This window comes from Rutidosis leptorrhynchoides, chromosome 5 (genome assembly GCF_046630445.1).
Source record: "Rutidosis leptorrhynchoides isolate AG116_Rl617_1_P2 chromosome 5, CSIRO_AGI_Rlap_v1, whole genome shotgun sequence".
In the NCBI taxonomy this organism is placed as follows: Eukaryota; Viridiplantae; Streptophyta; class Magnoliopsida; order Asterales; family Asteraceae; genus Rutidosis; species Rutidosis leptorrhynchoides.
The window spans coordinates 62,168,128-62,193,314 of NC_092337.1; the positions used below are offsets into that span (position 1 = coordinate 62,168,128).

The following is a 25,187-nucleotide window of genomic DNA, read 5'->3' on the forward strand; positions in this document are numbered from 1 at the left end:
TTTGGAGTCTTATGATGGTTTCATTTTGTTCTATTTCTAAATGCATGTTATGATATTTGTACTGTAGTTTACCAATAGTAATAATAGCAACTCTATTAGAGTATGTTAGACTCACTATCTCTTTGTCTTTGATGAGAAGAAGAAAGAACAAGTATTTTTTTTAAAGGTTCATATTTGAACACAACACCTAAAACACCCAAAATGTGCACTTTCATCCAACAAATAACGCCTGGATCAATTTTTTGTATGTGATCTCAAAGAAGATACAAGTGGAACCGTGCTGTTTATGGGTCAGGTTGTTGACCTAACTATCAACTGATCTGGTTGTAATTTGTTTTTAAATAAGTTATTTTATGTATGGGTTGGGAAATATGTCATAATATGATGTACGAGTACCATGTGTATATTGACTTATTGACTGTAAGAAAGGGTGAAAAACAGAGGTGGCCATTTTCACAACAAGCTAACACTTAGACTGTTAGAACAAGATGATCTACTTGTACTTTAGGATATATGTTTACAATCAGAGTACAGTTCGAATATAACAAAACAAAAATAATCTACTGTTCTATTGCATTAGAAATCAAAATATAGTGCGAATATAGCAAATGAACATACCGTATTGTTGATCTTTTTCTTCATTATCACGCCTGATCTTGTACAATTTTGCCATGTTAATGTAATTAACTGATTGGTTCAGCACTGAATGCTGAACCATTCAGCATTCAGTGCGTTTGTTTCTGACATCTGAATGACATATGGTACTGAATGGTTCAGAATTCAGCTATGAACCATTCAGAGATGAAACACTCTCTTAACTATTAAGAGCCTAAATTATCTATAATATTCTCCTCAAATCATATTCTGATTACCTAACTAACAAGTATATTGAATTTTTTATTCATGTCACACGTTAATAAGGTAGTTTTAGTCTGTTCATATTGTTCATTTTAAATTATTATCAAACAGCTTATTTTCATTCAGAACAAACTTTATTCAGAGGCTCTAGACCATTCAGATTCTGAATCATTCAGCACTAAATCATTCAGTTTTATCAAACGCACACATTCAATATACTGTTCTATTGAGGAATACAAACGGTTTGAATGATGTAGGGCAAGGTTGCAATTCTCGCTATTTGGGGATTAATCGGTCAGGACTTTGGAAGAGTAATCCGCAATTCGATGAATATTCGGGGATTAATCGAATTATATTTTTATACATTTAAATATTAAATTCAAAAATTATATGTGTAAATACAGAAGAAAACTGTAAACATAAACATAAACTTTAACATAATTTTCTAAAATTGTTCATTTTGTTCAAAAACTCTAAACTTCTAGTTTAAATCCATGTTAAAATGTTGATCAATTTAGACTTCCACAGAATTTGATTACCAAATTCGATTTTGACCCATCAATTGACGTTAACTGATTAATTAAACGGGTTTTAAAAAATCGGAACGGATTGCTCTTAAAATGATTAATCGGAGATTAATCGGCGAGTAATCGGGTTTTTTACAACAGTGATATAGGGTATTGCCTTATTGGTATGACGGTTTATGTAAATAAAATGACTAAATTAACCTCACTTGCATAGCACATGACATTTAGTAAACGGATCTGGTAACAGACGTTTGCCAGGCTGACCACACACGAAACAATTGCAAACCGTTGGGACCATCAAAGATAAAAGCACAAGGACCACCCACAAAATCAGTTACAAACCACAGGGCCATCTGAGTGATTCTGTCAAATAAAAAATTAAAAACGGAACTACTATTTCTTTAATCAATCATGTTTGACACGGGTCATAGACTCATAGACTCATAGTCGAGAAAAAGAAAATGTAATCAATAAATTGGAAAAAGAAAAAACAAGTGGTGACGCGGATGCGTAGTGAAAGCACCAGCTTCGTTGCTTAACATCGTTACCTTAACTCGAAAACCACCCTCTTTAAAAAGCCTTCCGACCACCGTACCTTAACAATCCATCAATCAAACCTTTGACCACATTTGTCTAGAAAACAAAAAAATGGACATCCAAGAATCAATCACCAATCAAACACATGTTTCAATCACACTCGCAAACCACCTGCTGACTAAAATCTCCCGTAACTCCAACGTTGTTTTTTCTCCCCTTTCACTCCATGTAGTCCTGGGCTTAATCGCTGCAGGTTCCGGAAACAAAACACTCGACCAGATGCTTTCTTTTCTCAAAGCAAAAACCATCGATGACCTCAATACGCTGTCGTCGCAGCTTGTGTCTTTAATCTTTGCTGACGGTAGCCCAAGTGGTGGCCCACGCTTGTCTTTTGCTAACGGCGTTTGGGTTGAACAAACACTTCCCCTTAAACCTTCTTTCAAACAGGTTGTTGATTCTGTTTATAACGCCCCTTCTAATCAAGTCGATTTTCAATCCAAGGTCAGTTCTTTTTATTTTTATTATTATTATTATTATTATTATTATTATTATTATTATTATTTCCATTTATTAGCCCATTATAACCAAGATTTGTGTCGGGTATTGTTATGTTTACGACTTAGTATATGATTCCTAAAAAAGGTGAAAACTTTAATTGAATTTGACTATGTTTAAAGTGGAAACTGCAAAATCATACTGTACAACATATACTGAAATAAAATTAACCAAAATGAAGAAACTTATTAGTGATCATGCATATTTTAACCGTGGGGTTTAATATGCCTGCTCAATACGTAAAGAGGGGTTTAAGGATCTTAGAACGTGACTCTCCGGTCCGGCTACCGTGAATAACCCAGGCCGACATGATGATGTCGGCGGGGTGGCCAAGTGATTAAGTCCACCTCTGATAACGGTCGTCGATCAAGAGGCCCCAAATAAGGTCGTAGGTACTAGCTTACAGAAGACTAACCTGTTAACCTTGAAAAGATGCTGGATGATGCTGTTTTACGTAATGTGTATCGTATGCGATGGTTACGTAATGTGCTGTGTCCGGTAAACGATGATTAGGGTTTGTATTTATAGGCCAACCCTAATTCTAGAGCCGTCCCAGATCACGTTAATCTCATCCATAACTGACTCCCCCGAATCACGGATATAATTATGGAAAAGATATTTACTTGACAGCTAAGCAACCGCCGTACCGGGAACAAAGGAATCAGATACAATCCGCATACCGCATAGCGCACACAAGCACACGCATACGCACACGATTAAGCGCCCGCATGCATATGAGGTGCGCATGCGGGTTGCGGTATCATTATGTCCCCCAGTTTGATGTTATATGGCGCGAGGCGTATGATATCAAACTATTAAGCGAAAGAAAAAACAAGAAAACGGCTAGCATTTAATATTCCGCGTGCGCCTCGATGCCATTAAATGCCTGTCACAATCGCAGAAGCCCATTCGGCGGACATGACATAAAGTGGCAGTGTGTCAGGCGCGTGCCAACCACGCGCGTACATGTAATCATACCCAACTGGCATCCACGCGCATCAATAAAGTGCTAGCCGTCGATTGCGTAACACGTGTACAGCCACGATCACACTACTCCATCCCATGACTCCCAATCGTCCCTATAAATACCCCATTTTGCAGCTCATTTCCACTTTCCTGCCTCAAGCTTCCTCGTTACGCTGCCAATTTGAAATCCGATCAAAAATCAAACATTCCGGCCACCATTTAAAGGTTAGTATTCATCCGATTACTCCTAGAAAATGACTAAAGCTAACGAGACGTATGTAGATAGCGTAGAGTCTGTTATAGAGCAGAAGCACATAGATTACTTAGTGAAACAGTATCCTCCCTTAGCTAAGTACAATCCGGTGCCACCCCTACCCCATCAGTGTGCTCACGAGCCCCCGGAGAAGAAAGTGGCCATTTATGAACATGCGTTCAAGCATGGTAACTTTAGGGTTCCCCCATCTGACTTCTTCTTAGGCGTATTAGATCACTTCAGAGTGGGATTAGGGCAACTACACCCGTACGCCATAGGCAAAATAGTTCTGTTTGAAATGTGGTGCGCCGCAATCGACAGGGTACCGTTGGTTAAAGTTTTCTGTCATCTATACCGCCTAGCCAATCACCACAAATCCTGGTTCACCTTCTTCGGCCGACAAAATTTCACCAAAACCCCAAAGTCGAATGCGGGTAACTGGAAAGAAACTTTCTTTTTCGTTGACCAAACTGTAGTTGGTACCGCTTTTCCGCAAACGCTTATATGGTGCGAGAAGGTGGAAAAGGATGTGAACAAAACCCCGGTCCTTGATGACGAGGAAACAAAGCTGTTAGCGGAGTGCGCTAACGCACAGCTGGTGCACCGGTCATACGGGAACGTGATGTTGCGGCTAGGGAAGATATCCGCACACTGGCCATGGGAGGATGTGCGTCCAGCTATAGTCGGACCGGATGGAAAGGGTAGGAATAGTATAATCACGTACTAACAGTTTGCTATTTATGTGTTCTAACACATGCGTGCATGTTTGCAGAGATGAAGATGAAGAGAGTACTGACTGCGGAGGAGATTGCGGGCATCGCCTTCCGCAAACAGAATGTGAACCAGCCGTTAGAGCAGGAGACTGGCGAGAATGCACCTGCCACCTCCGGCAATAAACGCAAGGCCGCCGAAGCCTCCCAATCCCAACAGAAGAAGAAGAAACTCACTCCCAAACAGAGGGAGGACAAGCGGAACGATAACTTCGTTCCCATCGAACCCCGTTCTGCGGATCTACCTCCCCCATCCTCTGGTAAGAGCTCAGCTTTCGCGCATACCGCACATTTAAATTTGCATTTATATAACCACTTATTAACACGCAGGGCATGCGGAAGAAACTCATCACACCCCACCGCGGGTCAATCCGGACCTCGAAGCTACTGCCGAGTCAAAGGATAAGACGATACACCTGGACTCCGAGTCCACACCAACCCCGCCACACGGTAGCTTCCGATTGGCAAACCTGGCGCAGCTCACCCAGATATCGGCGGAAAACGCCGCAGAGCAGTCCGCCTTCCTCCAACAAATCTTCCCGGCTGAGTTCCGCAACCAACTAGCCGCACTGCCTTTTAATCAGGCGCTCAACGCCTTCGTCCAAAACGGCCTTGTCTTTTTTGGCATGGTTGCAGATCAAGCCCCGCCGTTCGACTAACTTGTATCAAGTGGCCTTGCGGAAAGAAACAGAGCTAGGGCTGCTGCAAGCGGGGGTTGATCAGGTGAAGAAAGACAGGGACGCCGCAGAAGAAGCGCGCAAGGCGGTGGAGTTAACCGCGGTGGAAACCAAAACTGCACTGATTGAAGAGAGAAAGAAAAACCGCGAGCTGGTTGGTGCGGTTGACCAGTCCAAGGGGGAGGCGGAGCGTCTGCGGGTGGAGCTGGAAAGGGTGACGAGGGAAAGGGATGACGCGGTAACCAACCGCGAGCTGGCAGAGGCGGATCTGGCGAAGCTGCGCACTGCACTCCCCACCATTGCGCAAAAGGTGATGGACTCAGAGCCTGTGTCCGACAAGTTCAATGCCTACGTTGATGCGGTCAGGGACCATGAAATCAACAAGGCTGTGCAGGAGGTAATCCAAGCTTGCGGTCTAACACCGCCGTTCCCCGACATCGTCCAAAAGAAACTAAAAGAGGGAACGACTGCAGCGTTAATGGAGGCGGAAGAAGCCATCAAGTTCATCCCTATCCCCCTAATCAACGCATTCGCTGCGGACCCGAACATGTCGATCGATGGATTTTTAAAGGAGGATTATTAGTTTGTGCTGGATTGCGCCGTAAGTCCTATGCTTAGGCAGGCATTTGTATTTTTGCAGCCCTAAGTCCCGTGTTGGGCAGGCGTTACAAACAATTACCTCATGTAAATTTGATGTATATACATTCCTGATATGCATGCGTGGTGTGTTTATTTGTTTATATATCGCGAATCAAAACAAAAGGTGAACCGCATGCCCATGCGCATAGTTAACCAAAACTCATGCGTATGCGGGTATTACTGCGTAAAATAAACCAATAACAATTACCCTTTAATAATTTAGACTCGAAAGCTACTGCGTTATCGCTTTGTCATGTACTAGAGGTGCACTATAGCTGTATGGTAAGCAACGCAACTAAAAACAAGCCAATGTTTTTATGCTTCGAGTTCCTCAAGCAAACCAATGCGAGAGTAATTACGCACAAGCAAACCAGTGCTTGTAATTTTTTAAGTCGACTTTGCAGCCATCTAGTCTGCGTGGCGCTTGGCTAGGGGAAAACCAATTCCCGTTGCCTGCCGCTAGCGTCTAGCCTTGTAACCAAAAAGGCTTCTGCCGCACGGGGGCTAGAGGACACCCCTTAAGTAGGCAGGAACCGCATACAAAAAAGATTGACAACAAAAGTATGCGCGAGTAAATATTTAATTGGCATTAATCACAATTACAACCGCGACACATCCAAACGGACGGAAAATACATAGAAAAAATAATGTGCTACAATAAACTGGAGTGATCAGGTCCACCTAGCTACATATAACATTTTTTCAATAACGTCCCATGCCAAGTGCGTTTCACAGGTTTTCCATCTAATGTCTCGAGATGGTACGCCCCGGTATTGTTTGCCTTCGCTACCCTACCGCACTTGTAAGAGCGCGAACGCACACGCTGATTATAGTACTTTGCAATTTTTTGCTTGTTATTTGCTTCGTTGACAGCCGCAGAGAGTCTGCGTTCTTCCAGCAAATTAAGATTTTCCCGCAAAGCTTCAGAGTTATTTTGCTCATCAAAATTTTGTATGCGGAACGTTGGTACCCCAATTTCTGCGGGTACAACAGCTTCTGATCCATAGACCAAACTGAACGGGGTCTCACCAGTGCTTGCTTTGGGTGCTGTTCTATGCGCCCATAAAACCTTTGGTAGTTCATCCACCCAACCAACGCGACCATGACCCAACCTAGCTTTGATTCCAGCTACTATATCCCGGTTGGTGACTTCGCACTGGCCATTCGCCTGTGGATGCGCAACAGATGTAAAAGTTTGCTTAATATTAAGCTCCGCGCACCAGCTGCGAAAAGGGTCACCCGCGAACTGCGTACCGTTATCGCTAACAATTTCGTTTGGTATACCAAATCGACAGACGATGTCTTCCCATACAAAATTTCGCACCTTTTTTCCTGAGATTGCTGCCAGCGGTCTCGCTTCGACCCACTTTGTGAAATAGTCGATTGCAACAATCAAGAATTTGATGTTTCCTGCGTGTGCAGAATGTGCGTAAGGTACTGATGTGAGTAACATGTTTAAAAAATAAATGATAAAATTACCTCGGCCTTTTGGGAATGGTCCGACTATGTCGATTGCCCATTTGCAGAATGGCCACGGTGAGGAGACTGGTATCATTGGATGCGCATGTGCTCTGCTAATAGGTGCATGTATTTGGCATGATTCACATTGCTTAACTATGCGCGCAGTATCCGCGTACATGGTGGGCCAATAATATCCTAGCCGCATTATTTTTGACACAATGGACCTGTGCCCCGAATGGAGTGCGCATGCACCCTCATGCACCTCGCGTACAACTTCCTCTGCCTCTTTCGGGCCAATGCACCTTAAGTGCGGTCCCAAATAATTTTTTCGATATAGGACGTCACCCTCAAGGGCATACAGCGGTGCCTTAACGCGGACTTTCTTTGCATCAGCGGAATCAGCAGGAGATGTGCCATCCCGCAGAAAAGCCACAATGGGCGTCATCCATGTTGAGCTTGATTCCTCAACTGGTGCCACTAAAGGCATCATAACAATGGATTTCGCATTGAGTTCTTCTATTAGAACTTTCTTCCCCATATGATCAAAAGCCAAGGCAGCCAGTTTGCTTAGCGCATCCGCTTTCTTATTTTGCCCCCGCATCACGTGGGAGATTTGAAAAGCTTCAAACTGGTCAGCGAGGTTGTGAACAAGCGATAGATATTGCTGCATGGCTATGTCATGCGCTTCGAAATCTCCGCTGACTTGACTGCATACTAGCTTTGAATCCACGTAAGCGTGCAAAATTTTAACATTTAACTTATGCGCAATGCGCATACCTGCTAACAGAGCCTCATACTCTGCTTCGTTGTTTGTAACAGCAAAATTAAACCGCAGTGCGTATGTATGCTCTTCGCCATCCGGGCCTGTTAAAATTACACCTGCACCTGCACCAGATGCGCTGCACGCACCATCGGTGTACAATTCCCATGGTGACAAAGTTGGTGCAGGTGGATCCTGATGTTCTGCTGATGCCTCGACATCCGCAGGTAATTCTGCTAGGTAATCAGCAAGTATTTGACCCTTAACCGCACTGCGCGAAGAAAAATTTATTTCATGTTCACCTAATTCAACTGCCCACTTAGCCATTCGGCCAGAAATCTCAGGCTTGTATAACACCTGAAAGAAAAATGATTGCGTTAGTCAATGCGGTAACCCCGGTCATTGCCGCAAAGTAGGTGTTTACCAACCTGTTTGATTGGTTGATCAGTTAGAACCACGATTGGATGTGCTTGAAAATATCGGCGCAAACGCCGCGCCGTATGGACCAGCGCATATACAAGCTTTTCTATTGGTGAGTAGTTTACTTCGCTTGATGTCAGCGTCTTGCTTACGAAGTAGACCGGCATTTGCGTCTGAGAAAAACCTCAGTCGTTAAATTTCTGCGATATAAATAAAGCATGTAAATTAATGGATTACCTTTCCGCGATCCGCGATGAGGACTGAGCTGACAGCTTCCTTCGATGCCGCGAGGTACAGCGTTAGCGTTTCTCCTGATACTGGCGCAGTAAGTGTTGGTAATTCTGCAAGCACCTTTTTCATCTCCTGAAAGGCTGATTCTGCTTCCTGAGTCCATACGAAGTCTTTTTTCTTCAAACAATTTTTCAAAGTATTGAAGAATGGTAACTGTCGTTCTGCGGCTTTCGACAGAAACCGCGTGATAGCCGCAAGCTTCCCTGTTAGACTCTGCACATCTTTCTTTGTCTTCGGAGATGGCAAATTATCAATGGCTTCAATCTTTTTGGGATTGGCCTTGATACCCCGCGCTGTCACCACATGACCTAAAAACTTGCCTTCCTCTTCCCCAAAACTACATTTAAGCGGGTTAAGCTTCATGTTGATCCTGCGCAGAGATGCAAACGTTTCTAGGATGTCCGTGAGCATGTCTTCTTCGGTGTTACTTTTAATTACCAAGTCGTCGACGTACGCTTCAAGATTTCTACCGATTTGGTGCTTGAATGCTGCGTCAATTACACGCTGATAGGTCGCGCCCGCATTCTTTAAACCGAAAGGCATCTTCGTGTAACAATAAATACCCTGCGGCGTATGAAAAGCAGTCTTGTCCTCATCTTCCGCAGCCATTAAGATTTGGTGATAACCCTTGTATGCGTCCAGAAAACACTTGTACCTAAATCCCGATAGTGATTCTACCTTCCAGTCTATCTCCGGGAGAGGGTAGTTGTCCTTGGGACATGCCTTATTAATGTCCTTGAAATCAACGCACATTCGCCAGTTACCGTCAGCCTTTTTTACCAACACAGGATTTGCAACCCACGTCTGATAACGCACTTCCCGCAGAATGTTTGCTTTGACAAGGTTGTCCACCTCTGCGCACAACCAATCACTGCGGTCTAGGGCCATATGCCGCTTCTTTTGCTTAACGGGTGTCAATGATGGATTAACGTTTAACTTATGTTCCGCAATATCCCGCGGAACCCCTGTCATGTCTGACTCGCGCCATGCGAAAATATCTGCGTTAGCTGACAGTATTCCATGCAACTTGCCCTTCGTTTCGGCTGACAAGCCTGCGCCGATTTTAATTCGCTTATCCGGATGCAAGCGGTTTGCTATTACTGCACAGTTTGCCAGTTGTTCTCCCACGCTAGGAGTGCTTATAGGCGCAACTGAGCCACACAACTCGGTTGCTTGATGTGACGCAACTGTGGCAACGCCTCCTAGTGTGGGAAACTTAATCAAACCATGCACTACCGATGGGATAATGTTAAAACGCCGTATGAAGTTTCTCCCTAGCAGTGCGTTATATCGTGAAGTTGAACGAACCACATAAAAATCGACCAATTCACGCCTGATCATCTGCGGGTTCCTGTCATCCGCAAGCTCTATCATTAACTCTATTCGTCCTAGCGGCCACGAGTTTTCTCCAGAAAACCCTGATAGCGTAATATCAGGCTGGCGTAACTGCGCTTTGAGTTATACCGGAAGGAAACGATAACAATGCTCATACATAATATCGACACCGCTGCCAGTGTCAACATGCATGCGCTTAACCTGGATTCCGCAATCAGGGATGCGACACTTGATGATAATGGGCTCATTAATAGAATCAATTGACATTACAGGAGGGAAAGTGATTGGGAGAAGCTCCCAATCCTGGTGATCGTTGTACTTTCTCCGCTGGCTGATTTTCTCTGCGTCAACCATGTTAATGGTTAAGTCGGCATTTTTCGCTTTGTCAACTTTCTGCCACGCGAAAGTCTTAGACTTCGAAGCCTCTTCTGCGGTCTTTCCCTTGTCCTTTTTAGGTGGTTTTAGATGATCCAATTTTCCCGCGCGAAGCGCTTCCAGAACCCGTTCCATCAAGTTTTTACACCGATTGGTGTCGTGACCATAATCGTCATGAAATTCACAATACTTTGTTTTGTCCCGCTTGCCAAATTCTGTAAGCGGAGTTGGAACCGCGAAGGTCGCGCATACTGGCTCCGTTGCCAAAATTTCCTTGGGCGTTTTGGACAAACTTTTGAGTAGCGCATAGTTCTGATTATTGATGTCGCGCTGATTATTGTTTCGATAATTGCCACTTGATTTCCCTTTATCATTCCTGATGGGACCACCGCTAGGATACCTTCCACGAGAGTTGTTACCACGACTTTGATCGCGCGAACGATCATCATCGTCCTTTCTCTCGTTGCGTGAGCTAGCTGTTGGAATGTCATTATCTTCGCCACTCCGCATATAGTCGTGGCATTCATTAAGCGCCTCAGCATAAGTTGTTGGGACTGTATGGCGCAGACGCCTTACCAGTGTTGGATGACGTTCTGAGTTTATACCATGTATGAGTCCGGAAATCTGTTGCTCTGGTTTGAGATCTGGTATACGCAGGCACTCATTAGTATACCTTGTGAGAAATTCGCCCAAAGATTCCTTGGGCTTCTGCACGATGTCATGGCATTCAACGTGGTCTCTGATTCTGATATTGCAGTAAAAACTTTGTCCGCAGATCCATAAACCCGGCAATACTACCCGTCGGCAACTTATTAAACCACTCACGAGCAATACCCTGTAGTGTCATAGGAAATATCTGACACGCAACCGGATCCACCCAGCCTTGAGTGCGCATTGCGCCTTCGAAGCGCTGTAAAAAATCATCTGGATCGGTCAGGCCATTGTAAGTACCCAACGTGCTAGGTATCTTTGGTGCTGATGGAAACAGGTATGCGGATATATGCGGAGGAAACTTGTCAAAGGTAGTCGGTAGCTCGAAGGGTGGTTTAACAGGATCCCCTTTCAAATTTGCAAAGAAACGCTTCATCATGTCCTGAACAAAGTCAGGTTGTGAAACTAAGTGAACCATATCAGGAGGTGCGGCCTGCATGAATTGACTTGCAAGATTTGCCTGCCCTTGACATTTTGCCAAGGTTGACCCTGCGTCTGCGGATATAACCAAGGCTGCTGCGTTGGAAAAGAGGGATAACTTGAAGACGCAGAGTACACAGGTGGCTGTAAAGGAAGCGAAACCTGTGGCGCAGATATCTGCGAAACTTGAGGATACACACTTAAAAGCCCAACTGTATGCGCTGTGCTTTGCTGCTGCGCTGTTATCGGCGCCCAATGAGAGTTCGCATCTGGGATGACCCCAAATCCCCAACTATTAAGTAGCGCCTGCGCATCCGCAGGAGTTAAAAATTGTGAAACTGGGCGCGGTGGTTGCCAAGGTTGCAACGGTGTAAGTGACGAATTCTGCTGAATGTTCTGCGTATGCAGAGGTATTGAAACAGTGGTACTGTAAATAGGTACCTGGCCGCAGCAAACTACATGCGGCCCCGTTGTTCCACCTCCAGTGCCTGCAAAGATGACCCTTGGATCCACTGACGAAAAGTCCAGCCGCGTGGTTGTGACTGGTGAGTTTGCTCTTGGCGGTGTAACCCCGTCTGAATATATCGGCTTGTACCTCTGAAAGGGTTCGCCGGATATAGGTGGAGGGTATATCGTGTATCCCGCCTGAGTAGCGGCCCCCGTAGTCATAACCGGTGTATGTTGACTACCAGACGGTGCGTTCTGAACATCTGTTTGGGTATGTTCCGATGATTCCTCGGAAGTCATGATACTGTTAAAGAAAAAATTCAAAAATTTTGTAAATAATGAGTCATACAATTCAAAACCTTAAAAGAAAAAGCAATTAAACAGTCTTGAATTAATTCGACTCTCAATGAAAGCACCACTTGATCATGCATATTTTAACCGTGGGGTTTAATATGCCTGCTCAATACGTAAAGAGGGGTTTAAGGATCTTAGAACGTGGCTCTCCGGTCCGGCTACCGTGAATAACCCAGGCCGACATGATGATGTCGGCGGGGTGGCCAAGTGATTAAGTCCACCTCTGATAACGGTCGTCGATCAAGAGGCCCCAAATAAGGTCGTAGGTACTAGCTTACAGAAGACTAACCTGTTAACCTTGAAAAGATGCTGGATGATGCTGTTTTACGTAATGTGTATCGTATGCGATGGTTACGTAATGTGCTGTGTCCGGTAAACGATGATTAGGGTTTGTATTTATAGGCCAACCCTAATTCTAATTCTAGAGCCGTCCCAGATCACGTTAATCTCATCCATAACTGACTCCCCCGAATCACGGATATAATTATGGAAAAGATATTTACTTGACAGCTAAGCAACCGCCGTACCGGGAACAAAGGAATCAGATACAATCCGCATACCGCATAGCGCACACAAGCACACGCATACGCACACGATTAAGCGCCCGCATGCATATGAGGTGCGCATGCGGGTTGCGGTATCATTAATTAGTTTGATTAAGGGAGCCTTTGGGATTGCTTATTGGGGTGTTTATTTGCTTATCGCTTATTTTACTGGCACATGTAAATCAAAGCACCCTTTTTTAAAAGCATTGTAACTGCTTATTTTAAAAGGAATAAACACTATATTGTGTATAAAATATTAAGTTTATTGTTTTTTTTATCAAACATATAAAAGTTTCTAAAAGCTGTTACTAATGTTTTGTACTTATATGTTAAATGAAGGCTGTTGAGGTAGCAAATGAAATAAATTTGTGGGCTGATAAGCAAACCAATGGACTTATCAAAGATATCCTTCCTAGTGGTGCGGTTACGAGGTCCACCAGGCTCGTCTTTGCAAACGCAGTCTATTTCAAAGGAGCCTGGAGTGAGAAGTTTGACCAGTCAAAGACTAAAGACTCTGACTTTCACCTTCTTGTTGGTAGCAAAGTTCAAGTACCCTTCATGACCACCAAGAAGAAACAGTTCGTGCGTGAGTATGATGGTTACAAAGTCTTGGGTCTTCCATATTCAAGAGGTGAAGATAAACGCCAATTCACAATGTACTTTTATCTTCCAGTTGCAAAAGACGGACTTTCATCTTTGGTTGAGAAAATAAATTCAGGATCTGACTTTTTCGACCGAAACATTCCACGTCAAAAGGTGGAAATCGGGCAGTTTTTGATCCCAAAGTTTAAAATCTCGTTCGGGTTTGAAGCTTCTGACATGTTCAAGGAGTTGGGGCTTGTATTGCCTTTTGGTGGTGAGGAAGGTTTGACTGAAATGGTGGAGTCAACTGTGGGTCAAAGTCTGTTTGTTTCAAGCGTTCATCATAAATCGTTTGTGGAGGTGAATGAAGAAGGTACAGAGGCTGCTGCAGCTTCTGCAGCTGTTATGATGCTGATGTCTTTTAGACATGTTGATAAGGTTGACTTTGTGGCGGACCATCCGTTTTTGTTTGTGATTAGAGAAGATGTGACTGGGGCCGTGTTGTTTATGGGACAGGTTATTGACCCTCGTCTTGGTTGAGCTCGTTTTTTTGAAATCTTTAGCACATGTACAAATGTATGATGGTTTGTAGTACGTTCTGCTTGTAAGCGAATGCGTTGATGTTTGTATCTTAAAAGTGGCAAATAATCGTGTAGTAGTGTGAATATAGCGTGCCTTGTGTTTTATATTACTAGTTTCTGGATTGCTAGCTATTGTGTTTTGTGAAGCTATTTCTTCCCGTAAGTGCAAGATGTGAAGGTTATGATTTGCGCTGGACTACATGTATGGTAGAAATTGGGATATTAAAACGAATCAAGCTTTAACCATCTTCATTTAGCTGAGTGGTTACTGCTTTTTCTTGGGTGTCTGAGAGGTCTTGAGTTCGAGTTTTAATTGGGAATTTTCATAATGGATTCTACCCATATCTAGCAAGGTTCCCGCAAGGGTTTTCATTGAGTGCAATATCCTGAGGTTTCTTCCTAACGGGTGTAGAAAGACAGCATGACCCGTGATTTCCTGAATATGATCGGGTGGGTGGCTAATTGACCTTGCCGGTGACCTTGATATCGCGATTCAGAAATGAAAAACAAATCTAATTTTAGGTCTGTCACGAATATGGGTTGGGAAAAATGTTTCAGGGGTTGTGTTTATGGGACATGAGATTGACCCAACTCTTTTACCTTACTTTTTGGAATCACTACCTTTTCATTGTCTCATTTTAATTTTACAATATTAAATTTTGTTAAATTTAAGATAGATTAAACTAGTCCGGAGCAGCGCGCGCGATGCGGCGGGGGCTTTCTGCCTGCATGTTCGTATCTAACGTAGCGTTGTGTATGTACAGAGAGGGAAATAACCAATGTGTTAAATACCCGTTTAGATGCCGGTGTGGCTAGCGTTTTTAAAAAGGTATCCGTTTCGACGTAGTTAGTCTCGTTTTGTTCGTAAAATTATTTTAAGTTTAATGGTGGTAGCGGTGAAAAATAATTCTTACTGAGTAGGAAGATAGGACCCGTTGAAATTTACGTTGAGTTTTCTTTTTTAATTTAAATTTAAAATTAAAGTTACGCTTTTAACCCCTAAAAAATTTAACAGGCCAACATAGTTGAGGGGGGTAAAGTGAAAATTTGCAGTGTAAAACGGAGGTTTGAAACGAAAAAAAAAAATAAGGGGGACGACATGTCTCCCCACCTCTTTTATTATATACTAGTGAAATGACCCGTGAAATCACGGGTTTGTTTAAACGAAACAGTTTAATAATATGTTTTAGGTATTAAGAGAATGTAAATGTTGAAGTCATTTAGTTTAATGACCCCGTGGAACAACGAATTCCTACTAAGAAACTTGTCGTTGTTTTTACAAATATATTGATATACTTAACTTGGTCAGAATAAATGAACTACCTTGATGTACTTAACTTTGTCATAAAAACCTACTTTACAACCTTTTATTGAGACATTTATTTCGCATACATATGTAACGTAATTAATCTCGTAAAAAACACTCATATCTGAATAATAATAATAATAATAATATAATAACTATAATTATAATTATAATAAATAATAATAAAGTTTGTTTAAAAATTGAGTATTTATATTTTTAACAAATGCCGCTTGATAAATTTTCAAAAATGAAAATACAATTATTATATAAAAGTTGTACAATATATTTCAAAGTTTGTACACGTGTTTATAAGGTGATTTGTAAAAAATCATACAATTTGTTTTAAAGTTTATACATATGGTCATGTGAGTGTTTTATCATAAGGTTCTACATAATGCTTCAAATATTATACATATGGTCTTGATGGTATTTTACCATAAGGTTGTACATAATGTTTCAAATATTGTACATTTACTCATGAAGGTGTTTTATTATAAGGTTGTACATAACGCTCCATATATTATAAAATTAACATGTTAATATTTTTATTAAATATAACGACATCATCATAAGGGCTTTGATTTTTTTTCTTTATTTGTTAATTTTTTAAGCTTAGATAAATCTTATTTATGATATCATTAAGTAGATTTAATTTAATTATAAAAATAATTTTATTTATGACATCACCTATATGCCCTCACAATTTTTCTTTTTTCTTTTTAATATTCTTTATAGAAGGAAAAAAGCTAATTATTGCATCATCATTTTAGCATTTTAATAGAACTTATAGATAAATAGATAGTATTAATATTAATGTCTTGTATTTCAGACAAGTTTGACTTAATTGATGAATACTGATATTCAAATGGACCGTAAGCATTAGTTTTGAAAGGGCCAGGTACAAACAATTATAACTTGAAGTAGGAGGTTGATGTTATGCGAGGTGTATACGAAATAGTTATATTTTTACTACGAAATACTATTAAATACGATACAATTTTACACAAGTTATTTATTTATTTATAGAGTGGATATACCTAAACCTTGCTACAACACTATAGGCAGTGTACCTAATCGTAGAGTAGTGTAGTTTTTAGTAAGTCCGGTTCGTTCCGCAGGGAGCTAGCCAAGTTTAACGCTATATTTTTTTGTGACGATCGCTCCAAATCCATATGGACGAACACGTCATTCATCGATTTCATTGCGAGGTATTTGACCTCTATATGATATGTTTTGTAAACATTGCCTTCTTTTGAAAAGGCACACCATAAATGAATATTTAAATCAAAGGTTTTCGACATCTGATGATTTCTACATATAGACAATCACCGTAAATAATAGTTTACAGTAGTACTTCCGTTGACAATGCAATCAAAATAAGATAGATGGTGATGATTTAGTGAATGCAACGTTTCCTTGAAAAATATGCCATGTAAGACTCCATGTTGTCTAACATATAAGCAAACAGCGGAAGACTTATAGGGAACCTGAGAATAAACATGCTAACAAGTGTCAACACAAAGGTTGGTGAGTTCATAGTTTTAATGTTTTGCATAATCTGTACATAAAGGTGGATCACAAGATTTCAGTTGTTTCATCCAGAAACGTTTATCAAAATATTCTACAAGATTGAGCACCCTGGTAGTTAAACTTTAACGTTATAATAAGTACCCCTGTTTTAACATACATGCAACCAACATGTACAATACACGCAAACCAATGTGTACTAAACTCAAATAGCATACATCTGTTTTATAGTTCAGGCTAGGGTTTCTATACCTGGAACAGACGGGGATGTCAAGCCCTATGGATCCATATATAACTTCTCGCGCCCACCAGTTCTTATAACCGACAGTTACTAGTTACCAAAGCTAAGGGTTTTTCGGTTCAAACTCGGTGTATAATTTAGTATGTACTTGTATCCATTGCGTTTAAAATAAAGTGCATGTATTCTCAGCCCAAAATATAGATTTCAAAAGCAATTAAAAAGGGAGCAAATGAAACTCACCTTAGCAGCATATAAAGTCGTTCACCAAAATGTGACTGAAACTCGGATTACCAAATAACCGTAGATCTCAACCTAGAGAACATATGTTGGTCAATAAATGTCTATCAAGCTAGGTCTGGTCATAGTGTATCACAATCCTAATGCTCGAGATCGACATACAAAAGTTATCCAAAGTTGTTTCAAAAAGTCAATTTTGACAATAGTTCAACAAAACGAGACATACCTTATATAAGGAGTCATTTACTCGGTTGGTAATATTCAAAAATTCATTTTATCAATCTCGTAAACAAGTTGTTTAAATCTTAATTGCAGATTCAAAAGCAATTTCAATTAACGTCAATCATAATTCAGTTGACCATATCTTTTGATTCGTTCATCGAAATTACGTGATTTCTAAATGAAAAGTTATTGATTTTTCGCCAGCTTTCCAAAAACATGCATATCATATACCTTTTACCAGTAATATATGTATTTAATTCGTGATTAATCATAAACTGTTTAACGACGAAATTTAGCATACAAGCATGCATAAACATATATACTCTGTAGCGACCCGACCAAATCGTCAAGTGACGGCGTCGGCTACGTGGGTCCCATTACCTGATTATAAGTCTTTAAGATAACGTTTGACCAAAATATGTCGCCTTCATTTCAAAATAAAGATTGTTTCAAAGTTTACAAGAATTGTTCAACCAAAAGTTAAGTTACAACGTTATAGATACGATTGAAATCTAGGCGACACGGTTTAAAGTAAAGTCAAAAGACGCTCCATGAAATGCATGTATACTCGACATCGGATGCAAGTATCAAATAGTAAGCGGAAGCATGTTTCACATATCGTGCAAGACCTGAGAAAAACATAGAAATCTGTCAACGAAAACGTTGGTGAAATCATAGGTTTAAGTAAGTAAGTACAAGTGAACCACAAGATTTGCATCAATGAAATAATAGTAATACATTCCAAAAGTTTGTTTCACGAGCACCCAATTATCAAAGCTTAACATTCCTTCCATTGTATACCCCATCACTTAGTGCTAGAACAAACACTGATTCTCGAAAATATATTTCATCCGTAGACGGTAGCGAACCGTCAAGGATGAGGGTTGTCAACCCATATGGCCATATAACATAAGTTCTCGCTTACACCCGGCAAGTGTAACTAATGATAATCGAATTGAGGATTTTGTTCTAAACTCGTATGTAGAATGTTTGTTTTCCCGTTCTTGTGTTTACTTAGTTCAAAAGAATCGTTTATGTTTTCTCATCCCAATATAAGTTCAAAAAGAGTAAAAGTGGGACTATGATCTCACCTTGAGTGCAAGAGTTAATAAAGTACTTCAACAAGTAGACGCGTGCAAAGACAAAGCTAGTCTTGACCTAAACATATAGGTTGTATCAATAACGGTAAACACGATAGGTCAAAGATGTTCAATTAGTCCTATGGCTCGTTAAGACTCGATCATAATAGCATGTGAATCAAATTGTCATGTTTCATGCAAGGTACAAGTATAAAAACATGTTAGAACGATTGCACAAATATTTGGTTAAGTTTGATTAAAAGTCAAACTTTGGTCGGTCAAAGTCAACGAAAGTCAACACGTTCGGGTCGGGTTCCGAACTATTTTTCTGAGGTTTTTAATCATATATGAACATGTTAGAACAAGTTTCATGTGAATCGGAGGTCCGTAGTATGCCAAACATTTTCCATAAAATGGATACCGGAGACAGAAGCTGGGCACGGCTTATGCCGCGCCGCGGCACCCTTCTGTCGCGCCGCGACAATAGGCGGGTGCTGGTGCCTGGTCTGTTTCACTTGTCCAACTTGATCCAAACTTCAAATAAGCATAAAACGCAAACCACAAACACTTAGGACTCGCACCTTATATCGTTGGAAAGCTCTTTTGACATAGAATGCAACTAAACACAATTTAACAATCAAAAACCTCATTTACAATAACCGAAAACTCGTCAATTGATCAAGAAAGGTTTATTTTCAAAGTTTTAAGTTCGTAAAACGTATTTTATGATTCGGGAATCCAATTTACACATACGATATGCCGTTTCGAAGGTAATTAAGCATACATTACAACTAATCACTAACAATTAACATTCCATGGCATTCAAGCATCAAAAGTTCATGTCAAGAACTATCAAACCCTAGTCAAACATCACAAAATCAATATTCATGTTTTTGAAGTTTTCTTAATCAACCTACGCATCAAAACGAAGCTAGTGATACTAGTAACACAATTAAAACATACACTTTAACAATCTAACAACATTAACTCATCCAAAATCAAGGATTAAGCACACCCATTTCAAGTTCATGCTAGTTACTCCAAAAACAACAAATCGAGCAAACCAAACATATATTCATGTTAGACTCGAGCCATAGACACTAACTAACACCATTTCAAATCAAAAACACGAATTTAGAGAAATCTAGAGTTTTAGAAATGTTACCCAAACGAGATGAAGTTGGTATCAAATTGTAGAGGATGAAGAGAGGATTCCAAATATGTAATCGGATTTGTTGTGAGCTTCCAAGATTGAATTTAGATGATGAATGAATGGAATGGGTTTGTGTGTGTGTTCTTGAGATGGAGAGAAAAAGGGATGAGGGAGATGATGGAATGGATGAAATGGGTTGACTAGTTGACCTAGTCAACTAGTTTGCCCATTTGGCAACTCCGGTCCCTCGAGTTTCAAAGCGGGTGCGGGATTTAACCGATCGAATATTTTTAAAACGCAAGTTAACGAGAGATGTTATAATTAAATGACGGAATTATTATGAACGTTAGTCAACGGAAACTACGAATTTAAATAACGAAAGGTATTATTTAAAAGAAAAAGACGGTGTTAAAAATAAATTTAACGGAAAAACGCGGGATGTTACATTATCCACAACTCAAAAGAAATTTCGTCCCGAAATTTAGTTGGAAGTAGTAGTCGATATCTCTTACTCGAGACTTTACGTTGTCAATGCTATGAATAAGTGAAAGTACGTTCTTGAGGGTTCTCATGAATTTGGATAGTCAGGGTTTTACGTTGCATTAAGGTTCGGTTTTTACGATCCCCAGTTTCAACTGGTTTTCCTATGAAGAGAAGTTTGTCATCGATAGTTGATGTATCCAGCAGGATTGCACGTTCCTGTTCCGCAGGACACGTTTCTAAGTTTGTTACACGAAATGTAGGGTAAACGGAAACTTAATTGAGTCGGAAGTTCTAAACGGTAGGGAGCGGTTCCAATACGCCCCAAGGTTTCAAAAGGGTTAACTTTCCCTGATTTCCGAAACGGATTACACCCTTCCAAGGTGCGGGTTCTCAATATTACGCGGTTACACACTGGGATTTGTGAGGTTCTCCTCTAAGTTTGGTATAACTCTTCTGGCGACAATGGGTTGTCTCGAGCCCTTCTCGGACTTGAACGATCTCAATTGTTGTTTCTTGATGGAGTTCAGATTTCGGTGGTTGATGCTTTGGTTAAATGAACAGGGGTATGACATTAGCGGTCATATAAGGTTTCGAAAAGTGCGCGTGAACACACGAGTGGTAACTACTGTTGTAAGAGTGATCTACTAAAGGTGACAATACGAGTTTGTGAGATGTCTTTCCAAGACGTAAATCGTTCGTTTGCTCGGTTCGTCAGTTTGTGGGTGGTACGCGGTACTCATGTCTAAGCAGGTTCCCAAGGTTTCTTGTAAAACTAGAAGTGAAACGAGTATTTCGATACAGAATAATTGACAAAGATACACCGTGTTGGAAAAGAATCTCTTAAGATACGTTTGAACAAGTTAGTTAGGGTTCGAAAAATGTTCGTTGGGACTATTCACCCTCGTGGCGAATACTTATGTAATATGAGGAGTTTCTCTATCCATGGAGAAATGTTACAAGGAGTTTCTTTAAACGGAAATGCGAACGGTAAAGATAGTAGTGAAATGAGGACTTAGAATAGGATGAGTTTACATCTCGAGGTTGCTATAACGTGCCTCTAGTTGTCAAAAGTTGAAGTCTGAAAGAGAAACGAGGTAGTACACGTAGTTGTATAGTTCGGGGTTGAATAATAGTTGACCGATTATCAGAAACACAAGGGCGTTAAGTCAAAGAAGAGTGAAGTATCGTTGGATTGTGTGTTATCTTAATTTCCAGTAATATCAGATGGTAACGGTGAAATAACAGAGGTATGTAGTGTGGTACGTGATGACAAGAATATTGATCGGATCCACAATTTAGTATTCGAATTCTTCGTGCAAAATAACGAATTTCCGTCCCGTTGATTTCGAGTCGACGGAGTATGCCTTTCGGCGTCCAAGTAGAAATATTTCCATATTTGAGTCCCATCTGGTGTTGTACGAATTTAGCTAGAAATGTTGGTGTGAAGAATCACGCTCAAGGTTCGATCGCGGAGAGATTAAAGTCGTGTAATACGAGAAAAGTCAGAAATGAATCTTCGGTAACAACCGGTGAGATCTAAGATTTTTACGAATACAAGTCTGAGTTGGGAGAGTTTCCTGATTACATGTGGCTTGATTTCGAGATTGATTGTAATTCCTTGACCATTAACTTCATGGTCTAGAAAATTGGACTTCGTTCAACAGAAATTCTCACTCGGAGAATTTGGTATAAAGTTGCTCTTTTCTCAAAAGTTCGAGCTTAAGATGGTGATGTTGTTCGTTTTCCTTCTTTACTTAAATAAGTTAAGATGTCATCTATAAATACGATAACAGATTAGTCTATATGAATTTGCATACGCGGTTCAAGAGGTTTATGGATACGGGCGAGCCCTAAATAAATCAAGCGGTACTAAGAGAGATTTACAACTAACGTTGTGAGTTCGGAAAGTGGCTTAGGAGACATCGTCTCACTTAACCCCCAATTGATGATAACCGGAACGGAGGTCGATTTGGAACATACGGGATTCGTGCAAATAATCATGAGGTCATGGATGCGAGGGAGAGGGTATCGGTTTCCAACCGAAAATTACTCAGTTCACAATAATCTATACAAGATGATGGGGAAACATTTTTTTTTTTTTTTTTTTTTTTTTTTTTTTACGAATAGGTTCCGAGCTCCCTAGTTCTATAGGTGTCAAGTCAAAAGTCTTAACGTATTTCCTCCAATAAAATTTATAGGCACACAATATTTTTCCGTCGGTCACTTAAATCGTCTAAGTAGTATCTGGGGGAAAGAGGTGGAATATAAAGAGCATGAGTCAAATCCTTGGTTATAAAACGTCTAGCGGTAATCGAATCGAACAAGTATGAAATATACGGTTTGTTGTGAAGAAACGTACCCGTTACTAGTCCATCGTCGTTCCGGGCATCCTTGGTGTCGATGTCGAAGGTTCAACGGCGTGCGTTGGGGTTGATTTTCTTATTTGGGCACACATTCCTAAAATGACCCAGTTGGCCACACTCAAAGCATGCACCCGTCCTGTGTGCGTTGGGCACCCTTCGAGCGACGGTAACGGTACCCTTACAGACATGGGCCACATGGCCACTTCTTTGACACTTGACGCAAAATGGTTTGCCACATTCACCAAAATGATGTTTGCGACACTTGTTACAGTGAGGTAGGGTTCCGGCATACCCCTTCTTGCCGCCGGGGGTGAAAGGCTTCTTGGAGATGTTGCTATTGTTGTGGTTGCTTGGTTGCGAGGCTTCCCATTTTCTTTTGTTGTTACCCGGGTGGTTCTCGACCATTCGTATCGGTGCTTCCATTTCATTCACCGTTTCTAAAGTTTGGTGGGCCTTTGTTAAAGCCTCTTGTAGGTTAGTGGGTTGGGATGCCCTTACCCCGTGTTGAATGCTCTTAGGGAGGCCATCCATGTAAAGTTCGACTCTTAGGAATTCGGGAGTCATGAGATTTGGACACATTGAGACTAGTTCGGTAAACCGTTGATTATAAGCTCCGAGGTCATTCCCGACCGTTCTTAAATTCCTTAGCCCTTGCTCGAGCCATCGAGTCTCATCGCGCGGGAAGTATTCGGTGATCATTCTTTCTCTTAATTCGGTCCAAGAGAGTGTAAGGGCTTCATCGATACCCACTGATTGTACATACGTGTTCCACCATGAGAGAGCGATACCGGTAAGAGTGAGGGTGGAAAACTTGACCTTATCTTGGTCTCGACAACCGCTTGTGTTAAAAACGGTCTCCATTTGTTCAAACCATCGGGTGAGAGTAACCGGTCCCCCGGTTCCATCGAAAGTGGGAGGATTGTACTTCATGAAGTTCTTGTAGGAGCAACCCTCGATTGAATTACCGGCTCCATGATTGTTGTTGTTAGAAAAGTGATCGGCCACGGCCGTACCCACGGCGGTGGTTATCATTCGTTGAAGAGCTTGTTCCAGAGTTTCGAGAGGAGTATTGTGTTGACCTTGGTGAGCCATTGTTCCTTCATGAGACAAGAATATCGTTGGTTAGTATTTTCAACAATACTAACCGTGGCATGGAATAAGGATAGAGAGAAAATTTTCCTTGACTCGCCTTAAATTCTCTATGTCATAATGTCGGAACGTCCATGTGAATCACCGTAATATAATCCCGGAAATTATATTACCCCGACTCTCATGTGCATTTAACATTACTTCATAAAGTCAAGGTGGCGCATCAACAAAATTTATCAACGTAAGATCAAGATCGAATACGAGTCAGATATGATAGAAGAGTTCGAGTATAAATGCACAAATAGTCAAGTAATTCCTACTTCAGTCTATATGCCGGTTGTAGTCTAGATTCACCTATGTACCCTATGACTCGGGGTGGACACAAATGAACTCTAAATCCCTACAACCAAGGCTCTGATACCACCTGTAGCGACCCGACCAAATCGTCAAGTGACGGCGTCGGCTACGTGGGTCCCATTACCTGATTATAAGTCTTTAAGATAACGTTTGACCAAAATATGTCGCCTTCATTTCAAAATAAAGATTGTTTCAAAGTTTACAAGAATTGTTCAACCAAAAGTTAAGTTACAACGTTATAGATACGATTGAAATCTAGGCGACACGGTTTAAAGTAAAGTCAAAAGACGCTCCATGAAATGCATGTATACTCGACATCGGATGCAAGTATCAAATAGTAAGCGGAAGCATGTTTCACATATCGTGCAAGACCTGAGAAAAACATAGAAATCTGTCAACGAAAACGTTGGTGAAATCATAGGTTTAAGTAAGTAAGTACAAGTGAACCACAAGATTTGCATCAATGAAATAATAGTAATACATTCCAAAAGTTTGTTTCACGAGCACCCAATTATCAAAGCTTAACATTCCTTCCATTGTATACCCCATCACTTAGTGCTAGAACAAACACTGATTCTCGAAAATATATTTCATCCGTAGACGGTAGCGAACCGTCAAGGATGAGGGTTGTCAACCCATATGGCCATATAACATAAGTTCTCGCTTACACCCGGCAAGTGTAACTAATGATAATCGAATTGAGGATTTTGTTCTAAACTCGTATGTAGAATGTTTGTTTTCCCGTTCTTGTGTTCACTTAGTTCAAAAGAATCGTTTATGTTTTCTCATCCCAATATAAGTTCAAAAAGAGTAAAAGTGGGACTATGATCTCACCTTGAGTGCAAGAGTTAATAAAGTACTTCAACAAGTAGACGCGTGCAAAGACAAAGCTAGTCTTGACCTAAACATATAGGTTGTATCAATAACGGTAAACACGATAGGTCAAAGATGTTCAATTAGTCCTATGGCTCGTTAAGACTCGATCATAATAGCATGTGAATCAAATTGTCATGTTTCATGCAAGGTACAAGTATAAAAACATGTTAGAACGATTGCACAAATATTT

The 25,187-nt window shown here is 40.9% G+C and overlaps 1 protein-coding gene across 2 annotated transcripts; it reads left to right on the forward strand.

The window, feature by feature from the left end:
• Positions 1-1,843: 1,843 nt before the first annotated feature.
• LOC139846693 (serpin-ZX-like) lies at positions 1,844-14,177 on the forward strand. Of its 2 annotated transcripts, XM_071836178.1 has the most exons (3): positions 2,288-2,423; positions 4,469-4,726; positions 13,241-14,177. In XM_071836178.1, exons 2-3 carry the CDS (start codon positions 4,568-4,570, stop codon positions 14,021-14,023), a joined length of 942 nt encoding a protein of 313 aa, XP_071692279.1. In that variant the 5' UTR covers positions 2,288-2,423; positions 4,469-4,567; the 3' UTR covers positions 14,024-14,177. The 2 variants fall into 2 exon arrangements, with proteins under 2 accessions (XP_071692278.1, XP_071692279.1); XM_071836177.1 differs by lacking the exon at positions 4,469-4,726 and having other exon boundaries at positions 1,844-2,423.
• The last annotated feature ends 11,010 nt before the right edge of the window (positions 14,178-25,187 follow it).